This window comes from Lissotriton vulgaris, chromosome 4_1 (genome assembly GCF_964263255.1).
Source record: "Lissotriton vulgaris chromosome 4_1, aLisVul1.2, whole genome shotgun sequence".
Taxonomy (NCBI): Eukaryota; Metazoa; Chordata; class Amphibia; order Caudata; family Salamandridae; genus Lissotriton; species Lissotriton vulgaris.
The window spans coordinates 124,436,946-124,460,203 of NC_141691.1; the positions used below are offsets into that span (position 1 = coordinate 124,436,946).

General features: G+C 49.3%; 1 protein-coding gene across 1 annotated transcript in view; it reads right to left on the minus strand.

Moving 5' to 3' along the window:
* Window positions 1–23,258, minus strand: part of C4_1H8orf48 (chromosome 4_1 C8orf48 homolog) — a 251,073-nt gene that overhangs the window by 138,285 nt on the left and 89,530 nt on the right. The window contains exon 3 of the mRNA XM_086918374.1: window positions 23,105–23,227. Coding sequence (XP_086774500.1) covers window positions 23,105–23,227 — 123 coding nt within the window. The remainder of the gene's footprint in view (window positions 1–23,104; window positions 23,228–23,258) is intronic.

The window sequence follows — 23,258 nt, forward strand, 5'->3', positions numbered from 1 at the left end:
TAGGATGTCAGGCTGAATCAGGGTTCCAGAGGCCTTGGTGTCTTCCGGCATGTCAAATATCTTGACTAACGGACCTGTAATGTCAAGGAGCTTGTCTTGGTAAGCCCGCCAAGACCAGTTGATGCCCTTCTTGGGATCCTTGCTGTATCTAGTCAAGAAGGTTGCCATCCGGGTTTCGAATTCTGGTGCCACTGCTACCTTGCCATCCAAAAAGAGACCAAGACACTCCGCCCTCAACCTAGAACGAATTTCCTGGTCGAAAGGCTTGAGCAGCCTACTGGCCACGTACTTCACCACCATATCAGAAGGGACCCACTCCAAAGAGCAGGGGTGCAGAAGTTCTTCTGGATTCAGAAGATCCGATTGGCCCTCACGGGGGGCTCTGATGCGGGAGCGGGGCGGCATGACCGCTGATGGTCAGACTCCGTCCAACCCTAAGGTGAGTGGTCAGAAGGGTGGGGGTGGTTTCCAATACAGGAGGTTCTGCCTGTATGTCCACCTGAGGGGGAGGGGGGTTCTAGTGTTCAGATAGGCTTGTTTAAATCTGGCAAATGCGTCCAGTTCAACCCCTTCCGAATGGGCTCGTTTGCGGGAATTCTCTGGGAAAGCATCCGTGGTCCGCTCCGGAGGTTTTGGGCAGAAGGCCCCGGAAGATCTTCCCTCTGAGGGAGGGGTGGAGGGCACCTTTCTGACAGCTCAATGAGCCGCTTCTCAAGGGGGGCCACTGCCTCCGAAACTGCCCTCACTATAGAGGCGTCCACCGCATCACAGAAGTCATCGGTGACAGGGAAATACTGGACATCCTTCACCTCATAATAATTCTCCTCCTCCATGGGCAGATTAGGCAGTACTGAGGAGGGTAAGGCAAGGGTGGAGAAACCACCAGGTAAGAGGGAGTCAGCAAACACTGGGCGAAACCCAGCCAATATGGGCACCCCCAAGGGTTAGGAAAAGCTTGGCTGCAGACAGTGAAAAGGCAGACTAGCACCCTCAGAATTACACGGGTTAGGGAAACCAGCCTGGGCGTGTCTGCACACTAATGCAGCTTCCTAGCTGTAGTCGTACCCCGAGGGGTGTCAAGCTCCAGGCCGGCCGGGACTAGAGAGGAAAGAACACGGCTGGAGGCGTTCGGATGGAGGCCGTAACTGATGCGCTCTCCTCCCACTTCTCTGAGGAAATTTTGACAGCAGGGAGGCACGCTCTCTAGCGGCCGGCGGACTGCCACGCCTCTAGATCCCGTCACACAAACACCACAGAGACGGCCGCGAAGGGATGACAGAGTTCCTACGGCCGTTGACACGAAGCTGAAGCCTCCAATTACTGAAACATCTCAATTGACCAGTAAAAATACCCAATTAAACAATCATCATGAAAAAACAAACAGGAGGAGTGAACTCAACACTTGGAGGCTGCAACAGCAAAGAAAGAGGGATTCAGACGAGGGAAAATATTGGTTATCAGCGAGGCTGACTCCTGATAGGTGGACTGTGGTTATGACTTTACACTCCATGTTCCCTGTGGTTATGGGAAAGGAAGTGTTTTTCTTGAAATGTTAAAGTATTAAAATGGCTGCTGTTTAATTATTAGAAGAAAGAATTGCCTAATCCTCGCCTCCTGGTCCTAACATAAAATGTAAATCCCCGTGTGAGTAAGGTGAGAGGTGTTCCGTTAGCGAGGAGACATGCAATGTATGATCAAATTGAGAATCTAAAAAAAAAAATAAAAAAAATAAAAAGGAGGGGTTTATAGAGGACATAGAAATGAAAGAGAAGGTGGCTCCAGTTGTGTTAGCACGTAAGGCATTGGGATGTTAGATTATGCATGGCCTTGAGGAACAAGTTACTTACCTTCGGTAACGATATATCTGTAGGGAACATTAGTTAGCTATAGATTCCTTACCTTATAATTACCCCCAGGGGTCCGACTGGATCAGGAAAGTTTTGCATCAGCAGTACCTCTGCGGGTCGGAAGTTGGCATCGGTCGCCTTCACGTTCGTTGTTGGCATTGTGTCACCGGTATGACGTCGCAGCAGCTACTTAGAAGCGCCCTCGCATGCAGGCATCAGTTCTGTACACGACTTTCCGCACCAGAAACGCAGAGCCATACAAGACACTGACCACTAGTGCACAAAAGTGGAGAAGTGTGGCTCAATGGTTAGAGCAGGCAGACCTCGATGCAGAGCTCTGGCCAGGGACCAGGGTTCGATTCCTGCCCCGGCAGGTCTCGGGCTCATTAATTCCCCTGACCGGATATTCTCGTCTCAGTGCCTATTCTGATCATGGGTCCCACGTTGCAACTCTGGGCAATAGCTTGCTTAGCCTCCACAACGGCCCCCACAACGCGAGGGATGCCTGGTCTGCACCATGGGGTGCCCAGGAGTGGACCCTTACAGGGAAAGCCAGGAGGGGTTCCCTTGCGGTATTCGTACAAGCGCCGGGAAACCCACTGCGGGTAGCTGTGCGCTATACAAGTACAGAAACAAACAAAAACAAACAAACAAAACTAGGGCCCTGAAAGGAGAACCTTAACCCTAGAAATCAGTTCGCAGAACGGGGAGGATTGTTGGGGCGGTAAGGAATCTATAACTAACTAATGTTCCTTACAGATATATAGTTACCAAAGGTAAGTAACTTGTTCATCTGAAATAAACATATTAGTTATAGATTCCTTACCTTAGAATAGATACCCCAGCAATTCCAGGAGGTGGGTCTGCGAACCTAGATCACACCAGGAAGTCCGGAGAACCAAAGAAGCCATCTCTCCGGATTTGACTGTTCAGGCAGTAGTGTTTGGTGAACGTGGCAGCGATGCCCACGTAGCTGCCTGCCAGATATCATTCAGAGGAACGCCTTGTCCCAGAGCAGTAGTTGCTGCCGTCGCCCTGGTGGAATGGGCGTGCAGCCCCACTGGAGGCTCCTTCTTTGCCAAAGAATAGCAGGCTTTGATACATAAAACCACCCATCGGGAGATAGCCGCTTGTGTACGGCCCAACCTTTCTTGGCGCCCACGTTCCCAACAAAGAGCTGGCCATACACCCAAAACAGTTTTGTGAAATCCAGATAAAAGGAGAGCGCATGGTTTGGGTCCAGACGCTGGAGCCTCCCTTCTTCCTTCAAAGGATGTGGAGGTGGAAAGAAGGTGGGCAAAGTGATGGTCTGCCCAATGTGGAAGGCAGTGACAACCTTGGGCAGGAAGGATGGACGGGTCGTAAGAACAACTTTGTCCGGATGCACAGACAGAAAAGGAGGCTTTGAAGAAAGCGCCTGGAGCTCACTCACTCGTCTGGCAGACATGAGAGCCACCAGGAAAGCAGTTTTGAATGTTAAGAGCCTTAAAGGACAGTTGTGAAGCAGCTCAAAGGGAGCACACATTAAATAAGTTAGAATCAGGTCCAAGTCCCACTGAGGCATAACGAAAGGAATAGGAGGAAAGAGAGGAGTTATGCCTTTTAAGAAGCGATTTACAACCAGAGGCTTGAAAAGGGACGGCTGATCTGGAAGCCAAAGCTAAGCAGAGATGGCTGAGAGATAGCCATTGATAGTGCCCAGAGCAGAGCTATGCTGGGCCAAAGAAAGAACAAGAGAACCTCAGAAAGAGGGGCAGCAAGGGGATCCACAGCCTTTATGGTGCACCATGCCACAAATTTGTCCCACCGACAGGCGTATACAGTTTTAGTGGAGGGACGCCTGGCTGCCAAGATTACATCGCAGACTTCGGGGGGTAGGTCGAATGAAGTCAACTGCCTCTGCTCAATCTCCACGCAAGGAGGTGGAGGCTGGACAGGTTCAGATGGAGGAACGTCCCCTGCTGCTGCAACAGAAGATCCTCCCAAAGAGGCAGACGGGTCTGAGGATCGATGGCCATGTTGAGCAGCTCGGTATACCAGAGTCTTCGTTCCCAATTGGGAGCCACCAGGATGACTTGGGCCCGGTCGCGCCGGATCTTCTTCAGCACTCTGGGCAGAAGTGGTATAGGCGGAAAGGCGTACAACAGACCGCAACTCCACTAGCGACTAAAAGCGTCGCAGAGCGAGTGCCACCTTGGAAATTCCAACATGCAGAATTGCTGACATTGCGCGTTCTCTTCGGTGGCGAATAGATCTAACCAAGGCTCTCCCCACTGTTGAAAGAGAACTTGCACCACCTCCGAGTGAAGACGCCATTTGTGATCCATCATGCACCTGCGGCTGAGTTTGTGCGCCCTGGTGTTCAAGGAACCCGCCAGGTGCTGACCCGCCCTGATTTTCCAGCCATGTCCAGAGGCGGAGGGCCTCCCGACACAGGGTCCATGACTCCACCCCGCCCTGTTTGTTGGAGTACCAAATTGCAGTGGTGTTGTCCATGAACACCTGCACTACTCTTCCCCGGACAGAGGAAAGGAATTCTTTCAGTGCAAGACGGATCGCCCGGAGCTCCAGAAAGTTGATGTGGAGCCTGAACTCCGCTGGAGACCAGAGGCCTCTGATCTCCGCTTCTCCCATGTGGCCGCCGCATCCCAGAAGGGATGCGTACGTCACTACTGTGTTCTGGTTCTGGAAAGGAGAGGGATATGCTATTGACCCAATCCAGGTTTGTGAGCCACCACTGCAGTTGTCGCGCAGTGCCCTCCGAGATCTGAACGCAATTGGACAGATTCCCCTGATGCTTCGCCCACTGGAACTTCAGGTCCCACTGCAGAGCCAGCATTTGTCACCTGGCATGATCTACCAGCAAGATGCAGCAGGCCATGAGACCCAGCAGCCTCAGGGTCAGTCTGACTGAAACCCGAGATAAGGGCTGAAAGATCGGAATCATAGCCTGAATATCCCAGACACGTTTTTCGGGAGGATAGACCCGAAACAGCGTTGTTTCCAGAACCACTCAGATGAAGAGGAGCTTCTGAGAGGGACTCAGGTGTGACTTTGGCACATTGATGGAGAACCCCAGCAAATGGAAGAGGTAGGCCATAGTCTGGAGGTGGGAGACGACTGCCTGGGGCGAGATAGGGGAAGACAAACTCCTGATCTGCGCAGATGAGCTGCAACCACCACCATCACTTTCGTGAACACCAGAGGGGCGCAGGTAAGGCCAAAGAGGAGCACGGTGAAGTGAAAATGCTTGTGGCCTACCGTGAACCTCAGGTAACGCCGGTGAGCTGGCAGGGTTGGGGGAAGTAAAAATAGACGTCCTGCAAGTCCAACGCTACCATCCAGTCTTGCGGATCGAGGGCAGACAAGACCTGAGCAAGCGTCAACAGCTTGAACTTCTCCTTCCGGAGGAAGCAATTGACGTTCCTGAGATCCAAGATAGGACGCAGGCCCTTGTCCTTCTTGGGAACCAGAAAGTAGTGGGAATAACAACCACAACCTACTTCTGGGACAGGAACGGGCTCAATGGCTCCCTTGGCCAAGAGAGCCATAACTTCCTGCTGTAGAAGGGTCAGGTGATCCTCTGAGGCTACCCCTCCAGCCATGCCACCGCAATACGACCGCACGTCAAAGGGGAGGGAGTAGCCCTTTCGGATTATCTGCAAAACCCACCTGTCCGACGTGATGGTGCGTCAGTGGGGGAGGTGATGGCATATCCTGCCGCTTACTGGCATTTGATGGCCCTGAAATGTCGGACTAGGAAGGTTTGGAGGCTGCTGCAGGGGGGGGGGGGGGGGGGGGGGGGGTTGGCGGACTGGCATGCTGGTACCCGGAACCACAACGGTTGTTCCCACGTTCCCGGCCGCGCAAAGGTTGGGTAACTTGTGGCCTGTGGCTCTGGGCGGGATGTAGAGGGGCACCCCTTCTGTAGCCACGAAAGGGGCGAAAAGCAGACTGCGCGGGGTACATGGAGAGTCCCATGGACTTGGCCGTAGCTCGTGAGGCCTTGAAAAGCTCTAAAGCGTTATCCGCTTTGTCACCGAAAAGGGGACAGCCATCAAAGGGCATGTCCATGAGGGTATTCTGGACATCCCCAGAAAAGCCAGTGGATCTCATCGTTCTACCCAGAGTCAGCAGTATCCAGCCAACAACGGATGGTAAACTTGGCCGCATCCCTCCCGGCGGCAATAGTCTCGGAGAGCACTGTCCGGGCCTCCTGCGGACACTGAGGCAGCACCTGCGCAACCGAGTCCCACACAGAGTGGTAATAACGGCCCAACAGTCATGCGGTGTTTATCAACCGCAGTCCCAAGCTGGCGGAAGAGAACATCTTCTTTCCAAGATGATCCAGCTTCTTGGATTCCCTTTCCGCAGTAGCGATAGGCAACGCACTTTTGGAAGTAGAAGCTTGGACCACCAAGCTCTTAGGGGTGGGGTGTTGGGAAAGGAAAGTTGGGTCTCCCGGAGCCAGGCTGTGGTGTAGGGCAATCATCCTTTCCACGGGAGCCCCCGTGTTGGGCCTGGGCCAGGTAACCAAAAGGACGTCAGTAAGGACTTCGTTGAACAGAAGCAGAGGCTCCAAAGAGCTCGCCGCCGACTGAAGCACCTCTGTCAGGAGGTTAGTCCAGACTGCCACGTTAGGGAGTTCGAGGTCGAGAACCTCGGCTACCCTAAGTAGCACCACTGCGTACAAAGCTCCCTCCTTCGTAGCCACGGTAGGAGGAGACAACATGCCAAGGTCAGGGGAGGTGTCCAGACCACTGGCGTCCCCCAGTTCCTCTCTCCAGTCCTGTTCACTGTCCAAATGTTCAGTCAGAGGGTGACCTGACCCCTCCCAGTCCTCCTCCTCATCCTGTGGGTGCCAATCAGGTCGAAAAGGGACCCCATGAGTGAACAGGGGCACAAAAACCCCTCTCTGCGCTGGGTCAGGCGTCGGGCGACGCCGGTCTGACTTTGGGTCCAAGTCGGGTTGGAGACTTGAGCTGAAGGCGACTGGGGTGCCGACCGGCGTCTAATGCGGTAATGGTACCAGAGGAAGCGTTGCTGGTGGAGGTATAATCATGCCAACTAGTGCCGATACGGATGTAGACCCAGATTCAAGGGAGGCCTGCGGCACCATCTGAGGAGGAGGCCTGCGGCGCCGTTGGCGGAGAAGGCCTGGGCCCTCCAACCGATTCCGCGGGCCCGAAGGCGCACCAGCGGGTTCGTGCCACCCAAAGATGGCATGCATCACCTCGTAGAACATACGAAGCTGGGCGGAAGTCGCTCCGGGTCCCGGGAAGGTAGGGAAACGTGGAGTCTACTCTTTGAGCACCACGCGCATCCCTCATCGGGTCAGCCGACCGACAAGGAGAAGTCGAAGAGCGATGATGCTTCTTCGACTTCTTCTTATGCTTCGACTTACCTGACCCAGAGTGCGAAGACTTCGATGACTTGGACGAATGGTGGGGGCTCCGCGACCGGTCCATTGACCTCTCTCTTGAGACCAGTATCTCGAATGGCGCGGAGCAGACGCCAGGCGCTCAAGTAGCTTTTGGGACCACTCCTGCAAAGCCTTCGGCGCCATCTACCGGCAGTCGGAGCACGACTTGGGGTTGTGGTTGTTCTCCAGGCAAAAGAGGTACACGCGGTGCGGATTTGTCATCGACATCAGTCGGTTACAGGAACAGCATGCCTTGAAGCCGGGCATCCCTCGTGCACCACGAGTCAACGGACTCAAAAAAGAAGGCAACAAAAGTCGAGACAAAGTCAGTCAAAAAGTGACTGGAGGTACCGCTCTTCCCGGATCTGTGCTGACTGGTGCGGAACAAGAAAAAACTGACGTCAGCGCGCGAGGGCGGTGTCAGAATCTGCTGTGACGTCATCCCAGCAACACGACGCCAACGACTAGCGCGGAACAGACCAACACAACCTTCTGATGCGCAGAGATACTGCTGCTACTTTCCGGATCCAGTCTGACACCTGGGGATAATTCTAGCGTAAGGAATCTATAACTAACGTGTTTCTTTCAGATAGTACTAAACAAGGCAGTTGTAGTTGATAGACACCCACTCCCCAACATAGCAGAAATGTGGACACAATTGGATTGTGCAAGTTTTTTTTTCACTTTAGGTCAGGGCATCATTTATCATCAAATGAGACTTTGAGTCCATGAATTTGACATAATTTATCATGCCTACATACCCCCACTTTTTGCCTGGTGTCAAGTGTGTTTGGACTCTATTACACTTGAATCGGCTAACCAGGATCCCAGAGGCAGTGTTCTCACCTCTAAATTTCCTGGTAAGTACTTTGTATACCCCACAACTGGCATACTGTGTACCCCTATAGTATATGGTACTAAGGTACCCAAGGCATTGGTACAAAAGGGTTCGCTCATGAGCTGCAGTATGTATTAAGCCACCCATGGGAGACCCTGTATACTGTGTCTGCAGAGCGGCTATCGCAGTGGACATAAAATGGTGCATGCACCTTTTGCTTTAGATATAAGGCTTTCCTTATACCCTTGTCACTTCACTTTAAACCCCGGAGCCCATTCTCTGCCATCTGAAGGTATGTAGTAAACACTGACTAGGTCAAGAAGATCAACTACAGAACAGCTGCTCGGAACCTGGTAGTTTGGTAACAAACGTGCTGGAATCATCCAACTACACTGATTTCAGTGTTAGCTGCACGATACCATGTACTGGGGGCTCCTTAGAAGACTCTCCCTATACCTACCTGTGTCAGCTTACAGGGTCTGCCTGCCAGCTCCGTGCTGCTGCTGACCCCAGACACTGTTCTACCCATCTGCTGATCAGCTTAACTCTGGCAGCGGAAGCTGAACAAAGGATTTTATGCCACGGAGAGGTGTGATCACCTCTCCTTTAGAATTAGGTAGGGTGGGGGCACGTAGAGTGCCACCAGACCGCATAGAAGGGCACATTTGGTGCCCTCCTTGTATAAACCAGTTTTTCCTTGTTCAGGAGCCCTTGGCTTCAACTCTGGTGCCAGACTACGCAAAGGATAGGGGAGAGTTCTCCACCCCCCTGTCCAGCTCCTCCATATGGACGTGCCTAGAGCTCCTCCAGGTGACCACTTGATTCTGCCATCTTGAATCTTGGCCCCTGGAAGCTTCTGACTGGCTAGGCCAGCTGAGTAGTGTTCTTGGCCGCTGCGGATAGGTGGGTCACCACAGAAGACGTCCTTCCACCTTTTAGGGTTGCTTAAGGGCTCCCCTGTGGGTGTGTCCTTAAATACGTCCTGGACTTCGTCAAGATTTGTCAAGACCTGTCTGAAGACACTTCTGCTGTTGGACACTGGAACTCGGCTGCTGGATCGAGCTAGGACCAAAGACAATGCTGCTTTTGGTTGGAAGACTTCTGCTGCAACTTGGTATCTGTGCTCTTCCAAGTTTGTCCAGCTCTGTGGCCATGCATCTTCAGAGTCAGCAAAGACTCTGCATGCAAGAGGAATCACCATAGGGTGTGTCCTAACTGCACATACATAGAAACCTCCTTCTCTGGTAGGTCAAACTACCCCTGCACGTCAGGAATGTTATACAAGCCTTATTTCTTCAAACGTCTCCCAAATGTTCTATCCCAATGAGTTTCCATTTTTGGAATCCTTTCAACCCTCTGACCTCTGGCTGCATCACAGCGGTGTCAGGCCAGTGAGCTTCCCTTTCCAGCCCAGAAACCGGGTGACCTCCTTCCATATATCGATAACTACCGGTTTATGTTGCGGCCCATGATGCTTGTTTCCAGTCTAGGGAAGACCGGTCTTGAGGCACAGGGTCAAGACTGATTCGCATATGGCTGGGTCGGTACTGGGGTGGCGAAGTGCGCTAAAGAAAGATGATGGATTCAACCTAGATCTGTGAGTGGGGGTGAGTGTCTGAAAGGTTTCAGCTCTCCGTCCATCATCTCCTTGTGTTTGAATTTGCAAGACCAGGGAAAGGATTATGTTGTAATTTTGGTGGCTTGGTCTTGACTTTCATGAGGTGAAAAAGTTTCAGGAGTGTCAAGAATGTATAGTTAGAGATGGACAAGATATTTCCCTTCGGTAATGCCTTATCTGGTAGAGACATAATTTAGCTGCAGATTCCTTACCTTAGAATATCCCAGGTGTAAGGTTGTATTTGGAAGACTTTTGCTTGTGTGCTAGTAGATGGGGTCGCTTAGCTCAGCTTGGCGCCAGACGTGACAACCGCACCCACCTCAGTGCGCTGACGTCAGTTACTTTTCACGACTTTCAACGCCAGGAGCGCTGAGCCATGAAGTGCCAAGACAGTTGTGTGTTTCGAACAAGTAAGGCCCTGAAAAGGGACCAGTCCTGATCCTAAAAACATGTCTGCAATCTAGGGAGGATGGGTCGGTCGGTAAGTAATCTGCAGCTAGATTATCTCTCTACCAGATAAGGCGTTACTAAAGGTTAGTAACTTGTCCATCTGATAAACATCTAGCCTCCGGTTCCTTACCCTAGAATAGATGCCCAAGCGATACCATTAGGTTTAGACCAGGAAGTCCTGCATGACAGAGCGGCCAACAAGCAAATACCTGCGGACAGCCGTGCTTAGTGAACGTGTGCAGTGATGCCCACATTGCTGCCTGACAAATGTCAAGTATTGGAACACTACGTTGCAATGCTGTGGTTGTAGTTCTGTAAGAATGAGCTCTTAAGCATTCAGGAGCTGTTACTTGGTCATGGCGTAGCAAATTTTGATGCAGAAGACTACCCATCGCAATATAGTCCTCTTCTAAGCTGCATGACCTTTCTTAGATCCACCGTACCCCGTAAAGAGTGGGACGTCCACCTGAAATGCTTTAGTACGGTCAAGGTCGAATAACAATGTTCTTTTTGGGTCCAGACGGTGTTGGAGGGGAGCAGAGGAGCATGGAAAGTGGAGAAGGTGACGGATTGCCCCACATGGAACGGGGTTATCACTTTCGGTAAGAAAGAGGCTCTAGTACAAAGTACTAAGTTATCATGGAAGATGGTCAAGTAAGAAGGCTTGGATAACAGAGCCTGCAATTCGTTCACCCTCCTGCAAGAAGTTGTTGCCACTAAAAAGGCTGTTTTGATGGGAACCAGCCGGAGTGGGCAGTTGTGCAGAAGCTCAAACGGACTGCACATCAGGAAGGTGAGAACCAAATTAAGGTCCCACTGATGCATGATGAATGGGGCAGGTGGGAACATGTGTACAAGCCCCTTAAGAAATTGATTTGCAATAGGGGATTGAAAAAAAGAAGGTTGGTCTGGCAGCCTCAAGGCAGGCAAGGTCGAAAGGTACCCTTTAGGAGTGTCCAGTGCAGAGCCCAGCTGGACAATGGTCAAAATAAAGAGAAGGACTTGAGAGAGGGAAGAAAAAAAAAAAGAAAAAAAAGGGAGGATCAACAGACCTTTCTGTACATTATTTTACAAATTTCTGCCACCGGCAGGCATACATGGTCTTGGTATAGGGACGTCTAGCTGCCAAAATCACATCACAAACTTCAGAGAGAAGGTCGAATGCTGTCAACTGCTGCCGCTTAATCTCCACAGTAGAGTTGACAGGTACTGGTGGACGACCCTCCCCTGCTGCGACAGAAGATCCTCCTAAAGGGGCAGCCTGATCGGAGGATCAATGCTCAGTTGGAGAAGCTTGGGATATTGGAATTTCCATGCCCAGTTCGGAGCCAAAAGAATGACTTGGGCCCAGTCGCTCCTGATGTTCTGGAGCACTGTGGATAGGAGTGGTATTGGCGGAAAGGCATACAGGAGGCTTGAGCTCCACGTGAAATAAAAAGTGTCTCCGTGCATGTGCCGCCTTGGAAACCCGGCTGGCATTATGTGCTCTCGGCAGAGGCAAGCAGATCTTAACAAGCCTCTCCCCTTTTTTGAAAGACACCTTGCTTCACCTCTGGATGGAGACACTGTACATGATCCACTTGGCATCAACGGCTGAGTTAGTCTGCCCTGGCATTCAGGGAACCTTCCAGGTGTTGAACCACCAGGGATATGCCTTGCTGTTCCAGCCACATTCAGAGATGCAGGGCCTCTTGACAAAGGATCCACGACCCCACCCAGCCCTGTCTATTGTAGTACCACATGGCAGTGGTATTGTCCGTGAATAACTGAACCAGATTTCCCTTGATGGAAGAAAAGCTTTCAATGCCAAGCAAATCACTCGGAGTTCGAGCAAGTTGATGTGGAGTCCGGATTCCGCCAGAGACCAGAGTCTCCTGCCTCAAAGACCTGCACTGATCTCCATCCAGCAGATGATTTAGCAAACACCCATGATTTTCCAAACACCAAAGATTTTGTAAGTCTAAATTGGTTATGCAACTCCTTGATCACTCCTCCAACACTGCCCTCTTTCTCCTGCTTATACTCCTGAAGAAGGCCATCTATGTATGCTGATACATATTCTAGAGTTCTGGCGTACATTGTAAACATGTAAGGCGCATTTGGGTATACTGTGGGTATGCTTAGTTTTTCCGTACTGAGTTACATTTTTAAGTGTAACAGGAGGTGTATGTTGGTGCAGCATAATACAACCTCAGAGAAAACACTAAGATGGTTGGTCATATTAAATGGACAGGAGGGCGCCTTCAAAAGTCGCCATACTGGTTGGGCCATAACTGTGCCATCCTGCATCCACTATGCGACATAGGTTTCAGTTCTTGTGTGCAGCCATTCCTTCAGCTGACAGAGATATACCAGCCATGCAGTACAAGTTCATGCTTCTGGTAAGGTGAAAGATGACTTGTTTCAGCTTTGCCCTTACAGTTTTAACTGTTGCTTTAGGTACCCCAATAATTTCTGCAGTAGTATCATAAAAGCAATTAAAAAAAGTTGTGTTGAATTATAGAAATATAGGGCCTGATTCTGCAGGTGGCAGTTTCACCGTCATTGTAAGGCCTTTTTCCGCCCGCCAGATCAGGATGGCGGGCGGTGTGCCTGGCAGGCAGAAAGCCAGTCCGCCACTGGTCCGACAGAGGAAATCATTACGATTGCCTGTCTGAACCACCCCGCATCCACAAAATGGTGGTGGTGCCCGCCAGATTTGGATGCTGCATCTCCGCCAGCTTGTCTATGGCGGTTCAACAGCCATTGAAAGGCTGGCGGGGATGTACGTGGGGGCCAGTTGCGGGTCCCCATTGTGCAGGGGCATGGGGAATTTGCACTTGGGGGACACCTATGGTGCCCCTTACAGTTCCCTGCACCAGGCAGCAGGCACCTCATGGTGCCTGCCACGTAGTGCAGGGATATGCACAACAAGCAATTTTACCATTACGGCGGGTGCTGCAGCCAGCAGCACCCGCCGCAATGGTAAACATGCACAATGCGACCACCACAGTGGCGGTTGCATTGTAATGTCAGATAACGTTAATAAAAAAAGACAACAAATCAGAACTGACTTTTGGTCCATAATCTGTTAAGTAACCTCCTTCCCTCCAAGATTTCAAATAATGTGTGTCAGAACAATAAGGTTTTTGTACGTATTGTAAATAAGGAATATGCTACTTACCAGTATGCATCTGTTCTTGGCATAGAGGGCTGCAAAGTGGTACATTTATGAATAGATCGCCATCTGGCGATTGGGCTCGGATGATTGCACTTGTTTTTCTCTTGGAGAAGTCTTTTGTCGTCACAAGACTGATGACTCCTCCTTTGGTTGCTAGTGCGCATGGGCATCGGCTACATCCTTAGACTGTTTTGCCATAGTAGGGTTAGATGGAGAAGTATGATAGAATACAGAGAGAAATGCCCATGTAAGTGTATCTAAATAAGATAGTGTTGGAACAGACACAGGTTTCCGGGGAGGCTGGGAGGGCATGTACCACTCTGCAGCCCTCTATGCCAAGAACAGATGCATACTGGTAAGTAGCATACTCCGTTCGAGGCATATGGGCTGCAGATGGTACATTTATGAATAGACTATACAGCAGTTACCTCCCTAGCGGTGGTCACCAGTGTCTGTTGCAACAGTTTGAAATAAAGTTTTTAGTACAGCTTGGCCCACTCTAGCCTGTTGTGCTGCCTGCACATCGACACAGTAGTGTTTTGTGAAGGTATGCGGTGTAACCCAGGTTGCTGCTTTACATATGTCATCTAGAGGAATGTTTCCTAAGAATGCCATAGATGCCCCTAGTTTACGTGTCGAGTGAGCTCTAGGAGGAACAGTTAATGTCCTTTTTGCTTTTATGTAACATATTTGTATACATTTTACAATCCACCCGGCAATGCCTGCTTTAGAGATAGGATTGCCCTTATGTGTTGGAGAAAACGCTACAAATAGTTGTTTGGTTTTTCTGAAAGTTTGTGTTCTTTCTATGTAGTACAAAATTGCCCTTTTGACATCTAATGTATGTAGGGCCCTTTCTGCTACCATCTGTAGTTTTGGAAAGAAGACTGGTAGTTCCACTGGTTGATTGATGTGAAATGCTGAAATAACTTTAGGCAAGAATTTTGGGTTTGTTCTAAGAACCACTTTATTTTGGTGTAACTGTAGGAATGGTTCTTGTATTGTAAATGCCTGTAATTCACTTACTCTTCTGAGTGAAGTAATGGCTATAAGAAAAGCTACCTTCCATGTAAGGAATTGTATTTCACACCTATGCATAGGTTCGAAAGGTGGTCCCATTAGTCTGGTAAGTACTATGTTGAGATTCCAGACCGGGGAAGGCGGTAGTCTTGGTGGAATGACTCTTTTGAGGCCTTCCATGAAAGCTTTTATTGCTGGCACTTTAAACAGGGATAGATGTTGCCTGTTTTGCAGGTACGCGGCTATAGCTGCAAGATGTACTCTAATAGAGGTGTAAGCAAGGTTACATTGCTGTAAGTGTAGTAAATAGCAAATAATCTCTTTAGTGGATGCGTCCAGAGGGTTGATGTTGTTACTGTTACAGTATACAGCAAACCTTTTCCACTTTGCTGCATAGCATGCTCTGGTGGTAGGACGTCTTGCTTGCTTAATGATTTCCATACAGTTTGGAGGTAAATTTAAGTATCCAAATGCTAGGACCTCAGGAGCCAGATCGCTAGGTTCAATTGTTTGGGATCTGGGTGCATTATTTCTCCATGGTTCTCTGTAAGGTACATGGGTAATACTTCTAACTTGATGTGGCACCTGTGAGTTGCAGTAGCGTGGTGAACCACGGCTGTCGTGCCCACGTGGGTGCTACTAGTATCATTGTCATTGAATGTTGTTGCAGTTTTCGAACCACTAATGGAATTAGTGGGAGAGGGGGAAAAGCGTATGCAAATTTGTTGGACCAATTTATCCATAACGCATTGCCCTGCGACAGGTGGTGTGGGTACCTGGATGCGAAGGTTTGGCATTTTGCGTTCTGATGAGTGGCAAAGAGACCTATCTCTGGTTGTCCCCATCTTTGGAAGAATGGCTGCAGTATTTGGTCGTGCAGTTCCCATTTGTGTATTTGTTCTGACTCTCTGCTTAAGATGTCTGCTATCTGATTTTGAACTCCTGGTAGGTGTTCGGCTAACAGATAGATCTATTGAGGAATGGCCCATCTCCAAATGTCCTGCGCTAGTCTGGATAGTTGGAGAGAGTGTGTCCCCCCCTGTTTTTGAATATAATACATTGCTGTCATGTGGTTTGTTCTGATCAGGACTGCTTTGTTGAGAATCTGCATTTGAAAAGCTTTTAATGCTAGAAATACTGCTAGTAGTTCAAGATAATTGATGTTCAGTCTTTTTTGCTGTACACTCCATCTTCCCTGCACAGTATATTTCTCCATATGCGCTCCCCATCCGGTGAGCGATGCATCCGCTTTTAGTATCACTTGTGGAATTGGTTCTAGGAACGACCGCCCCTTGGAAATGTTTGTTGTGTTCTACCACTTCAGAGAGCGATGTGTGCGGTCGTCTACCAACACCAGATCTGTAATCTGCCCTTGAGCCTGATTCCACTGTGTTGCTAGACATTCTTGCAGCGGACGCATTTGTAGTCTGGCATATGGTATTAGCAGTATGCAAGAGGACATCATCCCTAATAGCTGCATGAACACTCGAGCTGTTAGTGAGTGTTGTGGTTGAAATCTTTGGATCAACGTGAGCATTGTTTGGATCCCGATTGGATTGGGGTATACTTTGGCTTTTTCTGTGTCTATAGTAGCCCCTAGATATTGTTGAACTTTGTTTGGTTGCAGGTGGGATTTTGTGTAGTTCACCGTAAACCCTAGTTGGTGCAGCAACTGAATGGTCTTTTGTGTGTTTTGAAGACATTCTTCTTGTGAATTGGCTTTTATTAGCCTATCGTCCAAGTAAGGGAAGACATGTATTTGTTGTCTTCTTAGGTGCGCTGCAACCACTGCTATTCAGAAAAGGGGGCGGTGATGGACAGAGTATCTGAATTAAACAGAACACTCGTACCCAGTCAAGAGATCAGGGCTTGATCCATCACCATTTTTTATCTCACTGCACCATCCCAGCTCAGAACCTGGCTACATGCAAATTAATCTGTCCCTGGCACAGTGCATCATGGGAACAGGGGAGACCAAACTACCAAGCCAATTCTTTTACTGGAAAGGAAACAATCTTCCGGGGACCGGTTTCTGGCATTACAGCCGTCATCGGCCCGGCTCGCTTGAATCCTGATGGTGCAGTGAACAAGGGACTCATGTCTGAGCATACCCTACCACGCTTATGGTGGACAAAACGATTCAGAAAAGGGGGTGGTGATGGACAGAGTATCTGAATTAAACAGAACACTCGTACACAGTCAAGAGATCAGGGCTTGATCCATCACCGTTTTTTAGCTCACTGCACCATCCCAGCTCAGAACCTGGCTACATGCAAATTAGTCTGTCCCTGGCCCGTTTTGTCCACCATAAGCGTGGAAGGGTATTCTCAGATGTGAGTCCCTTTCTCACTGCACCATCAGGATTCAAGCAAGCCGGGCCGAAGACGGCTGTAAAGCCAGAAACCGGTCCCCGGAAGCTTGTTTCCTTTCCAGTAAAAGAATTGGCTTGGTAGTTTGGTCTGCCCTGTTCCCATGATGCACTGGGCCAGGGACAGACTAATTTGCATGTATCCAGGTTCTGAGCTGGGATGGTGCAGTGAGCTAAAAAACGGTGATGGATCAAGCCCTGATCTGTTGACTGGGTACGAGTGTTCTGTTTAATTCAGATACTCTGTCCATCACCACCCCTGAGGTATTTCCTGTGGGCTTTGTGAATTGGGATGTGAAAGTAAGCGTCTTTTAGATCCAGTGTAGAAAGAAAGTCCCCTTTCTTCAGTAAAGGAATTACTTGTTGGAGCGTGTCCATGTGGAAATGTTCTTAATTTATGTATGCATTGAGAGGTCTGAGGTCTAGTATTGGCCTTAGAGACCCGTCTTTTTTGGGAATTAGGAAGTATAGAGAGTATACCCCTGTTCCTTGTTGATGTTGTGGAACCTACTCTATAGCATGCTTTTGTAGCAGTGATAGTACTTCCTGTTTTAACAATGTTAGATGATATTGACTCATTGGACGCTGTTTGGGGGGGATGTTTGGTGGGGTAGCTGTGAGTTCTAGGCAATAACCATGTTGGATAATTTGTCTCACCCACCTGTCTGATGTGATGTTTTCCCAGACAGGTAGGAACTGTGATAGACGTCCCCCGACCGGTGTTATATGGTCTGGGGGGAGCTGTATGAAGTCACTGTTTTGGGGTTGGGGAGTTGCGGTTGTTGTTATTTCTGCGACCTCTACCCTTGTTGTTTTTACCTCTGTAACTGCCTCTTGAATTACCTCTGGGTGATGTTGGTGTAAAAGAGGTAGATTGCTGGCTTGTGCCTGTATTCTTTGACCCGCCTCTATAGGTGGACCTACGAAGGGAACCCCTTTGAGTTGGCTGTTGCAATGCTCCCATTGATTTAGCCGTTTCTGTGTCTTTTTTCATCTTTTCTAACGTCTCATCTGTACCTGAGCCGAAAAGTGTTTTTTCATCAAAAGGCTGGTTCAATAAGGATGTTTGTACTTCTTGTTTGAACCCTGAGACTCTGAGCTATGCATGTCTTCTTAACATGATACTGGTGTTGATGGATCTTGCTGCAGTGTCTGCTGCGTCTAAGGCGCACTTAATGGAAGTGTTAGTTATTATCTTCCCTTCTTGTATGAGCTGGTCTGCCCTTTTTTGATGTTCTTTAGGGAGATGTGTAATGAGTTTTTCTAACTCATCATAATGAGCTCTATCATAGCATGCAAGTAGCGCTTGTGTATTAGCTATGCGCCAGCTGTTTGCCGCTTGGGATGCTACTCTCTTGCCAGAGGCATCTATTAACTTGGACCCCTTGTCAGGAGTAGGAGCTTCTCCTGTAGTTAATGAGTTTGCTCTCTTACGAGCGTTTGTGACAACTAGCGAGTCCAGAGGAACCTGTCCTTTGATGAAGATTGGGTCCTTTGGGGCTGCCTTATATTTTTGATCAATTCTTGTGTTTAATACCCTAGCCCTCACAGGGTCTTTGAATATGTCTGATGTGTGATTGAGAAGACCCTTAAGCATTGGTAGTGTTCCTGATGTTCTTTGGGCAGCAGGTAGTGTTTCTAAAAGGAAATCCTCTATTTGAGGTTCCGTGTGTAAGTCTACCTTGTGGTATTTTGCTGCCCTATTAATTAACTGTGCAAAACCTGTATTATCAGGTGGTGAAGGTTTTGAGGGATATAGTTTGGGGTCGTTATCATTATCTGACCCTGCGTTATAATCCTCCCATGGGTCTGCTTCATCTGGGGCAGTGTTGTCATCCCCATGAAGTTCTCCCTCCCCTGTATCACTTTCTACATCTGTTTGAGGTGTGATGGTCTTGATGTAGGAATAGCTGGCAGAGTGTGAGGAAGAGGAGAAGAGGGTGTGTCTCTAGGTTGAGGAGAAAGGGGAGGAGTCTTATTTGTCCCCATTGTTCTCTTTTTAGGAGGAAGAGCTTTGTCGTCCAACTGTTCATTCTTCCTCTTTTTAGGTAGTTTTGTCACCACTTTGCCAGTTTGCGGATCGATAAACAAAGTCTTTTGTTTTGGATCTGTCTGATGCTCCTATGTCGGTACCGAAATTTTTGGTTCCGAAAGGTGCCTTTGCTTCTGACTATCAGTGTTCTGTGTTTTCGGTACCGAGAATTTGCTCGATTCAGATTTTTTCGGTGGTGAGTAAGTCTTCGACGTCGAAGTATGTTTTGGTTTCGACATGGAATGTTTCGACTGCGAGCCTTCCTTCGTATGGAGCTTCGGTGTCGATGTCGATCGCTTCTCGGATCCGACAGGGTGGGAGGCCGAGTGTTTCAGTTTCGGTTTCGTTGCCGGGCCCGAAGGCGGGGCGTCGGAAACTTTTTTCGGTAGTCTGACCGGGCTCGAAGGTGGGGTCGACACCAAACGGGGTCGGTTTTTTGGTAAGGGGGCGTTGTCACTCACGGTTTGATGAGCGTCGATTTCTTCGACATCAGACTCGTCCACTTCCGACCCCAACTCGTCCTCCTCTTCTTCTTCAGGGTGCTGGGCCTTGAACAGCTCCGGGATTGCCTCGGACTGCATTCTCGACACCTCGTATCTTCGGGCTCGATGGTTTCTAATCGTCGACTTGGAGGAGAATGCTGCGCAGGCTTCACAGTCCCTGGATTCGTGTTCAGAGGCAGAGATTGCACACCTCGTGTAGGTCCTTGTGTGGGAACTTAGCACCACACGTTGGACATCTCTTGAATGGAGTCCTTTCCATGGACTCCGGGCTGGACTACGTCGAGATAGGCCTCCCGGTCTTGTCAACGTAGAAGTTGTAACTTTTGTTGTGGACGTCGAAACGCGTCGAAATGGAAATGAACTCGCGTTCAATAACAATACCGTCGAATTGGAAAGGGAATACGTGCCGAAATATCACTTTCTCCCGAAGTCGATCTGGAGCGCTTCGATCCTCATCCGAACACGATGGCGGAAAAAAACAATCTAAGGATGGAGCCGATGCCCATGCGCACTAGCAACCAAATGAGGAGTCATCAGTCTTATGACGACAAAAGACTTCTCCAAGAGAAAAACAAGTGCAATCATCCGAGCCCAACACCAGATGGCGTACTACTCATAAATGTACCATCTGCAGCCCAAATGCCTCGAACCAGATGTTACTATCATCCAATGTAATGCTATTCAATGTATTGAACTAAGAAGAATGGCTGTGTTACCCCCGCCTGTATTGCTACACAACCATCAAGATCCCACCATTGCATAAACTCAGAGCCATCTCGCAAACTGTACAGAAGGATTTTACACTGGGTGCTGCTAGTCACGTCAACTCATGTGTATGTGACTGCATATTTTAAGTGCTTAAACTTCATCTTCTCTAAGAGGACATTCAATTAAGCTAAGATTATGCAAAGAAATAAAGAGCACATCATAAAAACAAGCATTTGCAATGCAATAGGTCTCACATTTATACGAGTTTCAGCTATTGACATTGCAAATAACAATGCCTCTTATTTTTGTTTTCATTTTTAAAACATAAATAAAAGGCAATGTAATCTACAATGCCAATAGCTTAAACTCTAGTAAATATGAGACCTATTGCGTTGCAAATGCTTGTTTCCCTCACCATCAGGGTGAAATACAAATCTTAACTCTGCAGCAGTGCCACCCTTCACTGGCTCCGATGTCTTTTCAAAGAGACTCATTAACCCCTCCCCTGCTGATGACGGAACCGCTCAGTCATCAGCTACAGTTGAGCTGTGCTGATGACGGAGCGGTTCCGTCATGGCCCGGCCGCCGCGCCTGCGCGGCGCTGATTTCGCGCCTGCGCGGCAGGTTTAATGAGCGGGCGGGTCATGACGGAACCGCTCCGTCACCAGCACAGCTCAACTGTAGCTGGTGACGGAGCGGTTCTGTCACCAGCATGCGGCGGCCGCGCGGCCGCCCCGCCCCTTTAGCGCTGCGGCGGAATAGCCGCCACAGCGAAAGGGTTAAAGTACTTTCAGAACGGAAGCATTTTCAATATTATGAGCAACTAAGCAACAGTTGTTGCTTATTCATCTTATGCAACTAACAACCACTGACAAAGATGGCTTGTTGTGGGTGTAGTATTACTTATTGTATTATAAGTCTGGATGCAATGACAGTAGCAGCAAAATATCAGTGGGGGGCACACTATGGCAAGCACAGATTTTAAGCTTACGGGTTTTAAAGCCGTGCCCTTAATTACATAGGCCGCACCCCTTTGAGGGTTTTTCTTCCCACTTGAAGTCCTGGGTGAGACAGTATAAAAAGCGCAGGTATGAAAGCACATTCATAAGGAGCAGCAAAGTATGCATAAGTGCACCACATGTGCACACACAAACACACATGTGAGCCAACAGAGAACACGCATGGACGCACTGGGAGTGCATGCACCACAGAAACAATCAGGCAGAGCTCGGTTGTGGTATGCCGGTGGTTGCTCGGTGAGATTCTGGACAGAGCTGCTGGCCTATGAGCACCTAAAACAGACGTCCTTCAGATACCGACCTGCTTAATTATTCTCCGTGTTTTAACTTGGTTCAACTCGACGCCAAGAAAATGAGTACCGGTGGCGTTGACTAACTTGTAACACGTGCAGTACCCCAGTGGGCCCTTTGCGCTAGCATTTGAAAACCAGCCTATGGTGTTTGGCTAGGTAGACCTTGTGACACCTGCGCCAAGCAGCACAAACAGAATGTGAACGTCTTACAAGTGCGGTTAGTCAAAGGTACTAATTTTCTCGGCTTAATGCTTAGGCGCCTTGATGAGTGACTGATTCCACCCCAGCCCCAATGGTGATGTATGGGCATTTGTAAGTATGGTCAGTAGGGACATTTCCTCGTGGACCAGTGAGCCTCCTTTACACCACCCTCACACTGCTTTAAGTGCAGAGAATGAGTATTATTTGGGTCTCCGGGCGTCTGCATGGTGACCGGTTTCACCAAGGTGTCTCTGGTTTGTAAAAGGGTTTATAACGCAAGGCACTCCGAAGATACAGAAGAGACATCAAGGTAACCACTGCTGAAGGAGGGGACAACAAATGCGCCTGTGGACTAACCAAGGTACCCTCATATCACAGATGAAAATCCAAAGTGCACGTGGCACTGAGAAGAGGCAGCAAGACGCCTTCAAGGCCCAGGAGAAGCGCCAATGTGCTGTGCTGATAAATATGCCTTCAGAAGGCAATCGTGACATAAGGCATCATGAAGTTATCACAATGCCTCGGCAGAATAGATACCCTAAGGTGCCTCAGGGACAAGGAAAGTCCATTAAAGATCCCATAGCGTGCCTCGCGGAATCTGAGGAGATCCCAGCTCACAGTAGGGGTTCCAATGAGACCCCACAATGCAACAGGAAACCTCAGGCGAAGCGGGGACCCAGAGGTCGCTCGGGATGCAGTAACCACGACCAAATGCCCCAAATCCGCTGACCCAGCAGGTGCGGAACGGTTCGGACGGGTGTAGGTCCGGTACTCTTCTCACCTGGAACATGCATGGCGGGCCCCGGTTACCCCAGGCTGCAGCCTTCTTTCTCCCTGTCTGCGCACAGAGGCCCTCTCCGCCAGTGAGGAGGCAGCTCACACGACGGAATGCAGCAAAGCTGGCACCTGGAGCCAGGCCAGCGCAGGCAGCAAGCCAACCAGGGGCTGCCAGGAAGGGTGGGTGTCTCAACAATAGGGCCCTCTCCCTGAGGGAGAGGGCCTGAGAACTGCAGACACCCGAGGAGCCTCGCTTATCAAGAGATCATTGGCGAGCTGTGCGAAGGAAGGAGAGCGGTGTGGGTAGAGGGCGCTGCGCCGCCTGGGGTCCGAGGATGAGGTAAGAAAGCCCGCTTGAGGCGCATTTTAAACAAGCTGTCGGCATTGTGACTATAGTGCGTCCCGACTAATGAAGGAGACTGTGTAACGCCGCAAGTGAAAATCCAGTCCGGAAGCCAGCATTTAGCATAAACGATGACACCAGCCAATAGGAATGATGGGCAGGGCTTCAAGTCCACTTCTGAAATCTACTCGAAGCCTCGCAGAGCGAGCAGCGCACGAGCACTACAACGCAGGTCTACAAGGACGAATTAGATACAAACAATAATCATTTTAGGAACATCGATAGTTTACAAACATATCCTTTAGAGGAGGCAAAGGTTTGAATAAAAGTGGTCAACAAGAAGTACCCCCAAATGAAACATACTTATAAAAGGGTACATATAAGCTATAATGATTAGTTGCAAAGGCCATAACGATATAGATATGTTACAAAAGTAGCGCAGCAAAAGGAAGGTCATGCATCTTTGAGTAACTAGTAAAAGACTTCAACATGATTCTTGGCTCACCTGAGAGTGACTTAATAACTTCTTTGGACTGTCTATTGCCAGTTTTCTCCTGCAAAGTTCCAATCCATTTAGTGATCCTTTCTTTTTCAACGGATGGAGCATCCCCAAAACCAGAGTGTTCATCTACAATAACAAAAATAAACCAATAAGCCAC